Source organism: Sinocyclocheilus rhinocerous, unplaced genomic scaffold, assembly GCF_001515625.1.
Source record: "Sinocyclocheilus rhinocerous isolate Xijiao unplaced genomic scaffold, SAMN03320098_v1.1 scaffold174, whole genome shotgun sequence".
In the NCBI taxonomy this organism is placed as follows: domain Eukaryota; kingdom Metazoa; phylum Chordata; class Actinopteri; order Cypriniformes; family Cyprinidae; genus Sinocyclocheilus; species Sinocyclocheilus rhinocerous.
Window position 1 is genome coordinate 1,397,713 of NW_015646289.1, and position 15,447 is coordinate 1,413,159.

The following is a 15,447-nucleotide window of genomic DNA, read 5'->3' on the forward strand; positions in this document are numbered from 1 at the left end:
CAACCAATCCTGCGGTTCATAAAGAACTTTGTTTTCCTACGCACGAGGCCACATGTGTTGACTGTGAAACACAGTAGACTTTAATAATATGCATTTATGGTGTAATTACTACATTTTCGTGTCAAGTCATGTTAATATTTACTGCAAACAATGCGCTGTTACTTTAATTAAGTGCTTGCAGCGCAGCAATAGACTCGGTGCGGAAACGATCTCTGCACTGCTGCAGACGCACCGCTCCTGCACAACCGTGTGGACCGCCAACCGTGTGCATAGACTTGGTGCGGAAACGATCTCTGCACTGCTGCAGACGCACCTCTCCTGAACGAACGCACTGCCCGCAACCGTGTGCAGTGAACGCTTTAATCCGTTAACATGAGCGCGGAAAAAAATACGCACCACGTATGCACTGCAAACGGAGTAACGTGAACCTGGCGTTATGTGTGTGCGCTGCGAGTGTGCATGAGCGCGCGACCGCTGAATGGTTAAACACTTGCAAGAATGAAAAATAAATGCAATTTATCAACTTTAGTGACGATGTGACAATTCCTGTGTCAACTGTGCAGCATGTAGCTCGCTTATAGACAGACACCATGTGTGGTGATTTGAAGCCATTTGCCTATTTTGAGAGAGAGAGAGAGCGCGCGTGAAATTACGCCTCACACAAGGTTTTCAAATTACTTTATAAGTTATTTAATGAAAAAATATGAAGGCCAGTACCTCACCTTTAGAATTATAATTATTTCACCCGTGCCAGACAGAGACTGAGACGGTGCCGCTGCATGTCGTGCCAAACCTCTCATGGCTCTCGATAATTTTTTTAGATCGGCCTTTTAGAGACCGCCGATCAATCATCCCAACGTGATTATCGGCCGATAGTGATCGGTAGCCGATCAATCGGAGCACCCCTACTTTATAAGCATATATTAAAAAGGCTTTGACAACAAGCTCCCAAATGCACCAGTCCTTTCAGCAAGGCTATTACTGCGCACTTCACAAGGATATCAATCAGTCTGGATTACAGCTACTGTAGTCAGGCAGCTATCCTGCAAATAAGAAATGTTCAAGACAACTCTGTTTGATGACTCAATTTTCTTGCCCAGTTTCTCGATGGCTTCAGACAAGAATATGGAATTTTCTTTGCAATAATGATATATTGGGAGATATCCTGTTGAGATCTGTTTATGTGGCTTAAGGCAAAGGCCGGGTGGTTATTTTCCCCATTTTACAGACTATAATGTTTTTGAATGTTGCTTTGATACACCCAACGCTTTTTGTACACCATGTCTTTTCATTTTTAAATAAACATAAAACATTGCCATTAACAAAAATCATATAGTTTTAAAAAGGTATAATGAAAACCTTTTAAGTGGTATTATACAAAGCAACAATTTTTTTTTTAACAATTAGTCTGCATCAAAATACATTAACTGCTGTTAATAGTTAATGCTGCATTATTTTGTAACCCTACACCACAAGAGGAAATACACCAGAGATAAGAATTACATTAGTATTCTTGTTTGGCTTTGAGTTTGGTTTTTATTAAAGATGTTGTGGTTAAAATGTGTTGTAGACCCTCTGAAAGTATTAGAGATATTTCTGTTATTTATCAAGTCTCACTAGTACAAGTTAGCATCGCTGTAATTGATAAAGGTAAATAAAAAAGGACAAATGATCGCACCAATTCTTTTTCTCTTTGCCGAAGGCAAACCATCATTGTTCAAGTGCTTTTGGCCCACACTGGGAAGCAGTGAACTCCTCGTCCTCATACCTTTCATAGATAAAATTAAAGGAAATAATGACAAAGCATTACATAAAATCAGAGCCCTTCATTTACATAATCATTTTGTTTAAGTATTTATTTACTAGGTATAAATGTTGCATTAAATATGCAACCAGCAAACCTGATATTAACTAAATTTGATGATACACATCAAGGAAAAACTATCAGTGAAAAGCACCTGGTAATCCTGTCGATTTATTACTAGGCTGAGTCTGAACGGTTTCTACAGAGGATCGTGTAGTCTGAGGTGTCTTGAGAGCCAGTCTTTTACGGGTTGGCAGCTGTAGTCCTGATGGTTTCATTTGCTGTATACCAGAGCTTGAAGGTTTTGCAACTGCAACCACATTACAGCTTACAGAATACATAATTGATAATACAACATTAGTAATATAAAAAAAACAACAAAAAAAAACATACAGTTATGTACAATTACTGTTCAAAAGTTTGGGTTGTTATGCTCTATCAAAAATTATAGTAATATTGTGAAATATCATTATAATTTAAAGTGTAAGCCTTTTAATTTTTTATATACTTTAACATGTAATCTATTCCTGCGACAGCAACACTGAATTTTCAGCAGCCATTACTTCAGTGTCACATGGTCCTTCAGAAATCATTCTAATGTGCTGATTTGGTGCTCAAGAAACATTTCTGCTGATTATTAATGTTTAAAAACAATTGTGCTGCTTAATATTTACATTACATTTACATTTAGTCATTTAGCAGATGCTTTTATCCAAAGCGACTTACAAATGAAGACAATAGAAGCAATCAAAATCAACAAAAGAGCAATGATATGCAAGTGCTATAACAAGTCTCAGTTAGCTTAACGCAGTACACGTAGCAAGGTTTTTTTTAAAATTATATAATAAATAAAAAGAAAACCGATAGAATAGAAAAAGAACAGAGCAAGCTAGTGTTAGAGGCCTTTTTTTTTGCTTTTTGTTAATTGTATAATAAATAAAAAGAAAACAAATAGAATACAAAAAGAATAGTTTTTTTAAAGAATAGTTTGGGGTTTTAGCAGTTAGTAAATGAATAGAGTGCAAGTCTAAATGGGGCAAGTTTTTTTAAAGAATGAAATTAGTATAGAGAGTGCTAGAGTTAGAGGGTCAAAAAAAGATGGAAGAGATGTGTTTTTAGCCGATTCTTTAAGATGGCTAAGGACTCAGCTATTTATGATGATAATATTTATGATGGAAACTTAATATCAGAATTATTTTAATGAATAGAAAGCTCAAAAGAAGAGCATTTATTTGAAATGGAATTCTTTTGTAACATTACAAATGTCTTTACTGTCACTTTTGATTAATTAATGCATCAGTGAAAAAAACTGACCTCAAACTTTTTAACAATAATGTACATGTATGAAATGTGTAAAAGCCACTCACCAGCAGTGAAGTTATATCCAGTGACAGTAGAAACCATAGAGGTCTGTTTTAAATAAAGGGAAAAAAAAGCATTTAAACCATACACAAGACCAATGTTTGTAACCAGCTGACTGATTCATAGCAACATAAAGTATTGAGTTTCGTACCTTAACAGTGCTAGCTGATGCTATGTTCTTGACAGGAGCGATGTTCTTGCCCTTGTTCATCAGAACCGTCTTCCTGTTGCCAAGCAGGGTGGTGGATGATGTGTCAGGCTGATGCGGGGCCGGCGGCCCTGGGAGAGTCTTTGGTTTGACTGCTACCGTGGAGTTCACTGACAACTGAGGCCTTGGAGGAAGACTGGATTTGGGATAACTCAGCTTATAGGAAAGCTGAGGAAGCTGTCTTTTGATTGGAAGTTTTGTGGGAGGCTTGCTCTCATTTGCTGGTTCTGATGTACTGGGACTTAAAGTGCATGTTGCTGAGACTTTCTGACTCTGACTCGAGCTCTCAGTCGCCTGCACAGCATCAGTTCCATCATGATTACTTGCACAAACTAGCTCATCATTCGACTGGGCCTCGATGCTGTTGATCACAGACAGCCTCTTTCTGGGCTTCACGTCTCTCATGATCTCAAATCTGGATTCTTTGCCAAAAACGATAGGTGTGGATGTAACCAGGAAGCTCGTCTTCATGTCCAATGTGTCATCTAAACAAAAAATACTGTTTCTGCTGATATTTCCCATATCAGAAGAGGGAATAGACTCAGTGTCCGCCAATCCAGGACTTGATGTTTTTTTGTGATGCTCCTCTGCGTTAAGCTCAGGAGCATCATCGGGAGCATCGACAGAGCAAACAAAAGCTGTGGTGCTTATCTCAACTTCTGTTTCTCTGCTGTTAGAGGTTGGTTTAGTGACACCTACAGAGTTAGAAGCATCATTAACCTGGTCAGCTAATTCTGTACTGGAGGGCTTCATTTCAACAGTGGTGTCCTTCAAAACTAGAACTTCTGGGGGGGTAAGATCAGTGGTTGTATTATGTTTAATCGTCTCAGCTGGTTTTATAGGAACTGAGTTTGATTGTTCAACCTCACCAGAGGGTTGAAGAGGAGCACTGGCTGTTTGCTCCACAATATCAACAGTTATATTGACGTTTAAATGAGCTTCCTCTGTGTTTTTTATTGTATTAACCTCAGTAGAGTTAAAACTACCATCCAGTTTTTCTTGTGGCTGTATATCTATAGTTTCTTCAAGGTTTTCATTTGGCTGTTCTGTAGTAGTGTTTAATGGTACAGTGTTATCAACACATGAATTATTTTTTGATTGTGCGCTGTCTAGATTAGGAATATCCACAGTTGCATTAACCCCAGTGTCAGGTCCCTCTTTAGGGTCATGTGACTGGACCAGTTCAACAGTGGTGTTTCCTGACTCAGTCTTTGTATTGGGTACATCAATATCCACTGTTGAATTAAGTCTAGGGTCAGACCCCTCCTTTGGCTCTTGAGACTCAAAAGTGCTGTTCTTCTCTCTGATGTTGTGTAGATCAACAGTTGCATCAATACCAGCGACAGGTCGTTCTTTCGAGTCTTGGGACACATCAAAAGTGCTGTTCTTCAACTCTACACTAATTAAATCAGATTTCTCTAAAGATGTAATGGATACCGTGGCATCATTGCAGTCGCCATCTGCTTTGCTCACTGTTGCACTGGTAATGTCTTTCTCATTCTGTGGCGATCTAGTAGACGTGCTTCCATTTGCCGACAGACAGTGCGCTCCAAGAGAGCAATTAAGGCCAGAGTCATTGGTAGCCTCTTTTCTTGGTGCTAAAACTCCTTCATCCTTATTTTTTGCTTGATTTTCTGATGGTGTGCAAGCAGGGGAATTCAACACAGTTCCTGTTTCATTTGAAAGAAAGGACGGGCCGACGGTGTCATCAAGAAATCCAGACACTTGAGGAAAAGGTTCATCTGCAATTGAATAGAAACTAGAACACAGATCTGGCAATTTGATAGGCTGGTAAGAGGAAACAGGTTTTTGAAGAGATGATCCGCTCAATATGTTGCCACCGGCCTGGGCAAGCTTCCGCCTTAGAAAGATCTCCATTTCAATAGCAGGCGGGTCTCTGACAGGAATAAAAAGTATGTGATTTATTATGTAGCTTCCTGAAACCTACTTACTGACAATCACACATTTCACAAAGGATGACACATTTGTTACAAAAGGAAGCACCAGGTTGAATTCCTTGAATACTGGTCTAAATTTAAACACTAAACTAACCTACCACATTTAGCATAGAACAATACAGATAAGTTATATAAATATGTCTGATAATAGTTCTGGATGAGTGATATTACATAACAGAATAAAAATACTAGAAGAAACTCACTTTGTAACTAACAACTGCAACAACGTTTTGCTATGGTAACACAAATATAACCGTTGACACGGAATATTAGTAATAAGCAACATCCGAAAAGGAACAAACAAACTTGATACAAATTCTAAAAAAATAAACAGATCATAATCTTTAGGAAGCATTATCTTCATCTTACCAGATCTCTAATCAGGCCGAGTGTTTGATATCTCCGAGTCGATTTGAAAACGGGGACATTCTAGTCATTGGACGAAGCGCTTAGTCCTCGACCAATCAGAGCGACGATCTGTTTGGCGTCAGAAATATCACAGCGCCCCCCAGTGCTGGCAGTCACACACAACAATCAGTATTATTTATTTATTTATTCATTATTTCTTATACTATAACTTTGCCAATAATTAGTCAGTTAAATTATTAAATTCTCTTTAATTGTTGTAGACCACCATAAAAAACAAAGGATATGAAATATCAATATTATGAGAGATTATTTGGCCCCTTTAATCTCCAATTTGAGGATTAACTGAGGCTATATTGGTGTGTTCAGATTATAACGAATGTGCTCCGTTACGCTCCAGACAGTCGCGGTTAAATTTAGTCCGGATAATTTATACTGTAGTGTAATATATTAAAGAAGAAAAAATCGTTTCTAAACAAGATTATTTTACTTTTGGTATAAATAGTCGTACTCTTACTTTTCATCGCCCATTGAATCGTGTTTTAAAAAAGAAAACTTCGCATCAAAACTAGTTCATTGAAATCCAGCCTTCCTCTGAAATTATCTGGATTGCATCGCACAATGGAGGAAGAAAACGTACCCCCGATTGACCCAGATTTTGAGCCGCAGAGCAGACCGAGGTCATGTACATGGCCGCTGCCTAGACCAGACATCTCAGCTGTCAAAGCCGGCGGGGCCGACGGCTCAGAGTCTGCTGCTGGAACTCCGCCCACCGAAGAAGATAAACACGAGCCTCAGCCAATCACATCCGAGCCTGAGAAAGTCGCGGTCTCGGAGGGCGGGGTTATCGCTGGAGTGGGCGGAGCCACGCCTCGAAAAGGCTCTTCCAGGCGTAATGCCTGGGGTAATCAGTCCTACGCAGATCTGATCAGCCAGGCGATTGAAAACTCGCCAGAAAAACGACTTACTCTGGCGCAGATCTACGATTGGATGGTAAAAACGGTGCCGTATTTTAAGGACAAAGGAGACAGTAACAGTTCTGCTGGGTGGAAGGTACGTCTAAACTTTACTTTACTTTACTTTTAGTCATTTAGCAGACGCTTTTATCCAAAGCGACTTACAAATAAGAAAAAGTCATTAAAACGAAAAGCTAAAAACTTTTAAGAAAATAAAAGAAATTAAATAAAAATGACAAATGCATACAACAACATTTCAAAACTAAAACATTTCATAAACAAGATTAAGAATGAATAATAATTATAATCAGGGTTTGAAATGAACCTCTCCACTCACCTGCCAATTTGGCTACTATAATTTTAAATTACTGGCCATTCAGGAAAAAAAAAATCTGAAATAAATTAGAATTTGCCTACTAAAATCAAGTTACTGACCATTCAGAACTTCTACTAGCCAAAACAAAATTATCAAAAATAAAACGCATTATCAAACTCAGAACCTTTTTTTATTCAGTAGTCAGCATTTGAAGTGGAACAAAAAAGTTCATCAAAGTTGTCCTAAGACAAGAACGGAGAACAAGTTTGATGAAAGGTTTTGATCCACTTCAGATGTTGACTACTATATATTTGTATTTGTATAACTGGGCTGCCTATCTTGGACAGGACACTACTGTAAAAGAGATTTTTAATCTCAGCGAGGTTCTTTCCTGGTTAAATAAAGGCTTAATAATATATTGTTTATCAGTTTGAAATACTTTTACACTGTGAAGCCTCTCCTCCATTGACATCCATTTAAAAAAACAAAAAAAACAAATAATGATAATTCATGCCCCAAAATATAATTTCAAGACACCGTGAATAGTGATACATGAAGGTCTTGGATATGCAGCATTTATCAAATGAGAATATAACCCCCCCCCCAAAACAAACTGACTTGCAAGTTCACAGCATTAAAGGGTTAGTTCACCCAAAAATGAAAATTAGCCCATATCGGGTGTTAATTTCAAACCCTGATAGTAATATTTTCAATCTTGTGCAGTTAGGTTAGTGACATTGTTTATCACTTTTTTGTCATCCCATTTAGAACTCCATTCGCCACAATTTATCGCTCCACAACAAGTTCCTGCGAGTGCACAATGAGTCGACTGGAAAGAGCTCTTGGTGGATACTCAACCCTGAGGGGGGCAAAACCGGCAAAGCCCCTCGCCGCCGTGCCGCCTCGATGGACAACAGCAGCAAATTGCTTAAAAGCCATATACGAGCAAAGCAGACTAAAAAGCAGGCCGGAGCAGCTGGGATCGGAGGCTCTGGAGGTGCCCTGCAGGGTGAGGGTGCCTCCGGCGCTGGCGGTGCGGACAGTCCCGGGCCTCCAGGTCAGTTCGGAAAGTGGGGAGTGAACAGCAGCAGCCCTTCCTCTCGCGGCAGCCTGGACGACCCGGACATGTGGACGAGTTTCAGGCCACGTACAAGCTCCAATGCCAGCACACTGAGCGGGAGGCTTTCTCCCATTGCCACGTGGCAGGAGGACGAGGATGACCTACCTGAGGACGGCCTTCTTGGTGGCTATTCTGCAGGGAATCTTCCCCCAACACTAACTGAGAACCTAATGGAAGAGCTGGATTTGATTGATGGGCTAACTTTAATGACAGGTCCGCAAGGTGGTGCGAGCCCAAGCACAGCTCCTCCTGCCCCACCTCAGCCTTTGCCCTCGGCGTCCACCCTGCTGCCTCGAGGGTCCAGCTTTCCTTCATTTCGGCAGCTGCAGCCATCGAAGGTTACACAGGGATCCACTCCACCAGGGTCGCAGAGCTCTGTTCAACGCAGCGCCGGATCCAGCACAAGCCAATCAAGCTTCGGAAACTCGCTCTTCAGTCCTCTGCCCGGTCCGGGTCACAGTGGTTTTAGCACTCACGTGCCCTCCAGCCTCGAAGCGCTCCTTACCTCTGATTCGCCTCCACCCAGCGATGTTATGATGACCCAGATGGATCCTCTCATGCCGAGCCAAGGAGGTGGCGGGCTTTTGGGGCTCGGGGGATCTATGTCCAGCAGCCAAGTTAAGGCAGGTCAGATGTTGCTGAGCAAAGGCATTGACACAAGCGCAGTGGGGCAGATGAGCCTCCAGCCTCAACCCCAACTTCAGCACTCACAGATGGGCTTTGGAATGATGCACTCGGCCATGAGCCAGGAACCGTCTCAGCTCGCAGCTATAAAGACCCAGCATCAGGTGCCAGGCGCTGGGCTTCTGCAGCACGGAGCTGTCCCATCACCTGGTGGGAACGGAGGCCTGCAAGGTCTAGGCCAGTTTGCAACACCGCCCTGCTTCATGCCCTCTCAGGACCGTCTGCCTACAGACTTGGATATCGACATGTTCACTGAAAACCTGGACTGTGATGTGGAATATATTATCAACAGTGATCTTATGGATGGAGACCTGGTTGACTTCAACTTTGACCCCATTATACAGGGTGGACAGGGCTATACTGGGCCAGCAACCACACAGAGCTCCTCCCAGAACTGGGTGCCCAGCTAACTCCGTTATTAAAGATGATAACAGGTATTTTAATTTTGGTTTGTTTTAAAAAGACCGTTCACCCAAAAAATGAAGTTTTACCCACCCTCATAATGTTCTAAACCCATCTTATTTTCTTAATGTGAACACGAAAGAAGACTTTACGAAAATGCTCTGCACTGACATTGAACGTCAGTGGGATCCAATGTTGTTTTGGACCCCATTGACTTTTTCATTTTAAGGGCAAAAAAAAAAGCATGAGGATGAGTAAATGATTATCTCTTTTGAATGAAATATTCTTTTAGTTTCAATTATGGTTTTACATTATTCTTTATGTGAAACTATTCCTTATTTTGTTCCAATGTGTTAATCCCTTTTCTCATTATTTATTTACAGGATTGTCCCCCATCCATAAGACAACTTTTAAAAACAGATGTGGCACATTGCCTGAACATATTCTCAAATTTTTGCCTCTACATTTGCCATTGTACCTCAAATACATAAACTGCTTCGGCTAAGGACAACACACACTTGACCAAGAAGTCTCGTGTCAGAATTCTCAATTAGACGACGAAATCAAACCTCATACATGTCAAGTGCCAATGTCAACTGAAGAGTGTGCTGTTGGACACAGAGATCATGGTCTTGAAACATATTTTCTCTTTTCTTTTGTCTTATATGTGCAACATTATTATTATTTTTTTTTTTGAAAGTTGCAGTTTTTGGTCAAACTTGGACTAAAGAAGCACACCTAATAAACAGCTAATCATGTTTATTACATTTATGCCTATGATGCGTAGTGTAAGATGGAGATGGTACTCCTCCTTGATCTTCTTCAACCTGATAATGGAAATCATTCGGCCAGGAAGATCAAACTCTGCAGCTTTTCTTGATGTGAACTTTTGTTTGTTGAACAGCAATGGAGAAAGTCCGAGCAGCCGAGATCGATGGAGTGGCTTTCACAGCTGACCTGACCCCCTCTGAGCATGAAAACAACATGGCACCACAAGAATGTTAAGTTGAGAACAACGTTGAGTGGCGACGGTTTCACTGACCACAGAGCACGGCTGAACTGTTAAGGTGTGCTCGCTCTCTCTCAGTGGTATGAAGCATCAAAGTTTCAAGGTGGTTTGGTGACGCTGTGGTGTTCAGTGTGCAGTTAGTTTGGCTTTTATGATCTCTGCTCTCACAAAGGTGTTTTCTTGTGATGTGCTGAAGAGGCTGATAACTGAATGATGATTTAACTGTCTGCTCTTAAGTGTTTGTTAGTGATAACAACAGTATGAAGAAATGTGATTTTCCACAAGGCATTTTTAATCCTGCCAACAGGTTAAATGGTATAGTGTTATTGTTGGAAACTCGGTGCCCTTTTGCAGAATGCAATATCTGAAGATTTCTTTTGTGTGTGTGTGTGTGCAGGAGGGTATGTGTGTGCATTTGTGTGCCTGCAAATATGTTTAATGCTCCCGAAACTTGATTCCAACACACTGACAACAGAATTCAAGGTTACGCTGAATCATTTCAATTAAGCGAAGACGAAAGTTGGTTTTCGGAGTTGTACGTGAGTTTGAAGCGAATCTTGAAGAAACATGGCTACAATAATGAGATGCTATGGTTCCTCTGGCATGTTTGACTGTGTCCACAGACGCACAGAAGAAAAACTATTTTCTCATTGTTCAGTTTTTCATAAACAGCACTACTCCTCTTTTATAAAAAAAAATGTTATTAAAGAACAAAAACAGTTGGGTATATCAACTATAATTCTAATTTAGATTGGGGCGTTATCATTAACAGACTAATAAGAAAACTTGCTGTTAATGAGCTTTTTTAAAATCTGAGCAGAAGCTATTTCAGATTATTTTTAACGGTCATTTTCTATGTAATCTTTTATTTTTGTAAAAGATGAAATGCATATAGATTTTATACAGTAACCAAAGGAACACTAAGAACTGCATGTTGGATGGACAGATGCATTGCAGTGTGGATAAGCTTTACGAAACCTTTCTGAAAAATCTATGTAAACTAATGTGATTGATTGCATGAGTACATTCAAGAGAATACTGTTCATCAAGAGTTTAAATTTGCTATAATTGTGCTAAACAGAAAAAAAAATATATATATAAATCTTGATTTGCTAGGTTGCTTTTTAATTGTCTAGGCAATGATTTCATCTCAAAACGCAAGACTGGTCCAAACGAAAATGATTAATGCAATGTTTCACTCTCAGGGTTATGAAAAATAATAATTAAAACAACTTCTGGAAGGAAGTAATAAGATAATCATGTTATGACTTCAATGCTCATGGCCTTTTCTAAATTATGAACGCCATTTATGCAAGCCAACGTCACATAGATATTTTAACACTGCAGAAATATATCTAATGTTGCAGTTTATTATGAGAGATTTATCTAATGTGTGCATTTGTAGAGTTCCTACAAAACTTTGTAAACTGCCAATGAACACTATAGCATGTCACTCCAGAGAAAACCAGACAGTTTTAAAACCCTTTTCTTTTCAATTTGTACCTTTTCTGTAATAGAAGGGTTGACTTTTAATTATTTGTTCAGATGGTTTTTGCGCAGTTTAAAACCAGCATTCTTTTGGTGTATAAATTGGCTTTAATTTGAAAGCTTGATATTAGTAACTCTTAATCACATCAATGTAGTGGTCTGAGCGCAGTAGATTACTTGATAAAGTGCTCTCTCCTTACAGAGAAATAATTTTAATCCTACTCATCGGTGCTAGATATTAAATATGACAATTAAAGAGGGCCATATTTGATTGGTGCATATGTAGAAATCAGGGCCTTTAATAATTTTATGCAACGCATATGGAGTACAATTTCTTAATGTAGAACATAGTATGAGAAATTTACCTATATGTTTTAATTCCCAAACTCTCAGTTTTTGTGTATTATAAAAGAAGCTGTGAATGGGGAGGGAGGGGCTTGTCCATCTCACCACATATTGTGCACCTCACAAATGGTGTAATGTTTAATACAGCGATTGATGATTTTCAATCAACCGTTTACATCGATGTGCTTGTCTTTTGGGGCATCTTTTCTCGTGTTTTTTATGTTTGTACATGTAAATCAGCTCCTTGATGTCTAAGAGTGATTGTTATACCTGCATGGTACATCTTTCAGAAAGCTTCAGGGCTGACAGTCACCGTTGACATTTTCCTGTGTCATTTTAGTGTTGATTTGAAAGTGAATTTTCATGGTTAACACCCTGGCTTTGTTTAATTTCTGAAAGTACAGATATTGAATATCGTTTTCGTCCCATCAGACAGACATCACAGGGCTTCTGCATGAAATGCAGGAATTCCACCCCTTCCCTCTTTCCAAATCACTCTCACTTTTCTTGTTTGATATTATTAGCCTTCTTCCTTTCGTAGTCATTCTTTAGTTCCTTTAATTTTCCAGAAGAGTTTGCTAAGCATCCCAGTTGATAACACAGAACATTAGTTTATGGTCTGGGTTGGGTTTTTCTCTCTCTTTTGTTTTGGGTTATATGACGGGATGTAAAACTGACGAGTTGTGCATAGCCAATATACTGTATATGTACTTGATTGCTTTTTTTTTGTTGATCAATTAATTTTGTTCCCCCATATTATGTTAGTCAGAGGTCATTGAAAGCAGTTCAGCATAATAGAAATAAACCTGATCTGTTTAACGCAGACTGTTTTGTTAAGTTGATTTTGTCATTGGTCCATTCACTTGACATAAGCAGAGGTGCAGGGCATTCATTAAATTTAGAGCAGCAGATTAAGCACTAGTAAACATGATTCACACCATTGTATATAACATGTTGTATATAAAAGTTTACATAGGCTACTCAAGAGTAGCCATTCATACTAAATGTCAATTTAAGTTAAATCTAAATGAAGTGTTCCAGGTTTAGGGAAAATTATCGACAGCATGTGAAACATAGAAATTAGTTTTCTGATTTACTTGTCCCTCGTTTTCTAGCTTAAATCTGGGTTCCAGTGAGTCCGGTCGCAGCAATAACGAAAACTGTAGGCTACTTTTAACTATTGTTCGAATTTCATACGAATAGGGAAGCCACAGCACAGATATAACGATAACGACGCAGAGGAACGATATCTCAGAATCACTCTTAACATATAAAGCGTTATACTACATCTAACAAACAGAACGTTACCGTTCTTGGTATGAACGGGCCTTTACAGTGTGGATGAATAGGGTCAATCCTTTAGGCGTTAAAACACTCACTGTTGTTGTAGCTACTAGACGTAAATAATACACGTTAACATGACTTCAGAGGGGAAAAAAGTTCTAACCTTTTCTGTGTGAAATTATATCCAAACTTACAACGTTGTCCACAGGTCAACGCAACTCCACCAATTGTCAATGGAGGTCTGTTGTCCCGTAGAATTAGGTCAAAACTTGATCTAAGGGTGCTTTCACACCTGTAGATCGATTGCTTTGTTCCGAAACTGGGCTTCAAATTATTACAATGTTGCTTTCAGCATAATAGAAATAAACCTGATCTGTTTAACGCAGACTGTTTTGTTAAGTTGATTTTGTCATTGGTCCATTCACTTGACATAAGCAGAGGTGCAGGGCATTCATTAAATTTAGAGCAGCAGATTAAGCACTAGTAAACATGATTCACACCATTGTATATAACATATTGTATATAAAAGTTTACATAGGCTACTCAAGAGTAGCCATTCATACTAAATGTCAATTTAAGTTAAATCTAAATGAAGTGTTCCAGGTTCAGGGAAAATTATCGACAGCATGTGAAACATAGAAATTAGTTTTCTGATTTACTTGTCCGTCCCTCGTTAGCTTAAATCTGGGTTCCAGTGAGTCCGGTTCGCAGCAATAACGAAAACTGTAGGCTACTTTTAACTATTGTTCGAATTTCATACGAATAGGGAAGCCACAGCACAGATATAACGACAACGACGCAGAGGAACGATATCTCAGAATCACTCTTAACATATAAAGCGTTATACTACATCTAACAAACAGAACGTTACCGTTCTTGGTATGAACGGGCCTTTACAGTGTGGATGAATAGGGTCAATCCTTTAGGCGTTAAAACACTCACTGTTGTTGTAGCTACTAGACGTAAATAATACACGTTAACATGACTTCAGAGGGGAAAAAAGTTCTAACCTTTTCTGTGTGAAATTATATCCAAACTTACAACGTTGTCCACAGGTCAACGCAACTCCACCAATTGTCAATGGAGGTCTGTTGTCCCGTAGAATTAGGTCAAAACTTGATCTAACTCATCTGTCTGTAATTTTCTAGTAATCCTGAAGACAGATGAGTTTGAGAGAGGTTAGATCTAAACTATGCAGGACAACAGACCACCAGGGGGCACATTTGAAGAAAACATAGACTTTTAGTTCAAGGAATTGCTTTTATAAGCTTCACATTTCTGTTTTTAAACATACTTCAAAATGTAGTGAACCTGAAAGCTTTTAATGAAATGTCTGAATTGCTGGCGTGATTTTTTCAAAGAAATGCGAATGGAGATGTACCACTAGATGGCAAGATTGCACTAGTAGTTTCAGAAGCCATTATTAAAAATGGATTCCCAAATGATTGACATGCCAAGTGCTCCTTCTAGACACTCTGAACATATAAACCACTTAAAATGAGTGAACTATTTGCAACCATAAGGTTAATTTACTAAATATAGACTATAAAAACATTTACTTTCACACTTAATGACTAAATAAAAGCAAGACACACCAATGATATTGCATATCTTTATAGAAAAAATAAGCTTTCACATTTCAAAACTTTTTTTGCCTGTTTTTTTTTCTTTTTTCCTTTTGGTCAGTTTAAATTTTTATAGTTCCTACATTTACGTGGTAAATAAACATTTTGGCAATAGCCATGCTCGTTCAGTCTCCTCCGCCGAGGCACAGTCCTTAACGTCTTCCAGCTGAGGTGTTGGAGACAGTCTGGAAGTCTCCACGTTTCAGGGACGTGGCAAACCGTCATTGAAGAACAAGCATTTAAGACAGTCCTGCTTAAGGTAGAACGGCCGTGCTGCAGTCCTATTCTGCTCCTGACAAACATCTCCGGATGATGAACATCCTCCATTCTCAGCTTGAATTAATGCAGTAGCATGAGGCTTAGCTCCGAGTCCAGTTCCGCCATACTGATGAGCCGTGACTCATCAGTAGTCAAAAGGCACTGTGCGTCCAGCACAGACTGCGGCTCCTGTACACATTTCTGCTGATTTACATACCTTGGTTTCTTAATCTAAACAGTTCAGACAAGAGCAAAACTGACA

General features: G+C 39.3%; 2 protein-coding genes across 2 annotated transcripts in view; one reads left to right on the plus strand and one right to left on the minus strand.

Moving 5' to 3' along the window:
- Positions 1–13,560, minus strand: part of LOC107707247 (uncharacterized) — a 15,700-nt gene extending 2,140 nt beyond the window's left edge. Inside the window, exons 1-5 of the mRNA XM_016511216.1 lie at positions 13,466–13,560; positions 3,318–5,271; positions 3,172–3,214; positions 1,959–2,114; positions 1,679–1,768 (exon numbers count right to left, since the gene is read on the minus strand). Of these exons, the coding sequence (XP_016366702.1) occupies positions 1,679–1,768; positions 1,959–2,114; positions 3,172–3,214; positions 3,318–5,252 (2,224 nt within the window). The 5' untranslated portion in view covers positions 5,253–5,271; positions 13,466–13,560. The remainder of the gene's footprint in view (positions 1–1,678; positions 1,769–1,958; positions 2,115–3,171; positions 3,215–3,317; positions 5,272–13,465) is intronic.
- Positions 6,024–12,841, plus strand: LOC107707248 (forkhead box protein O4-like). The gene is made up of 3 exons (XM_016511217.1): positions 6,024–6,751; positions 7,739–9,208; positions 9,560–12,841. The coding sequence occupies exons 1-2, from the start codon at positions 6,320–6,322 to the stop codon at positions 9,182–9,184; spliced, it is 1,878 nt and encodes a 625-aa protein (XP_016366703.1). The 5' UTR covers positions 6,024–6,319; the 3' UTR covers positions 9,185–9,208; positions 9,560–12,841.
- Positions 13,561–15,447: the final 1,887 nt, after the last annotated feature.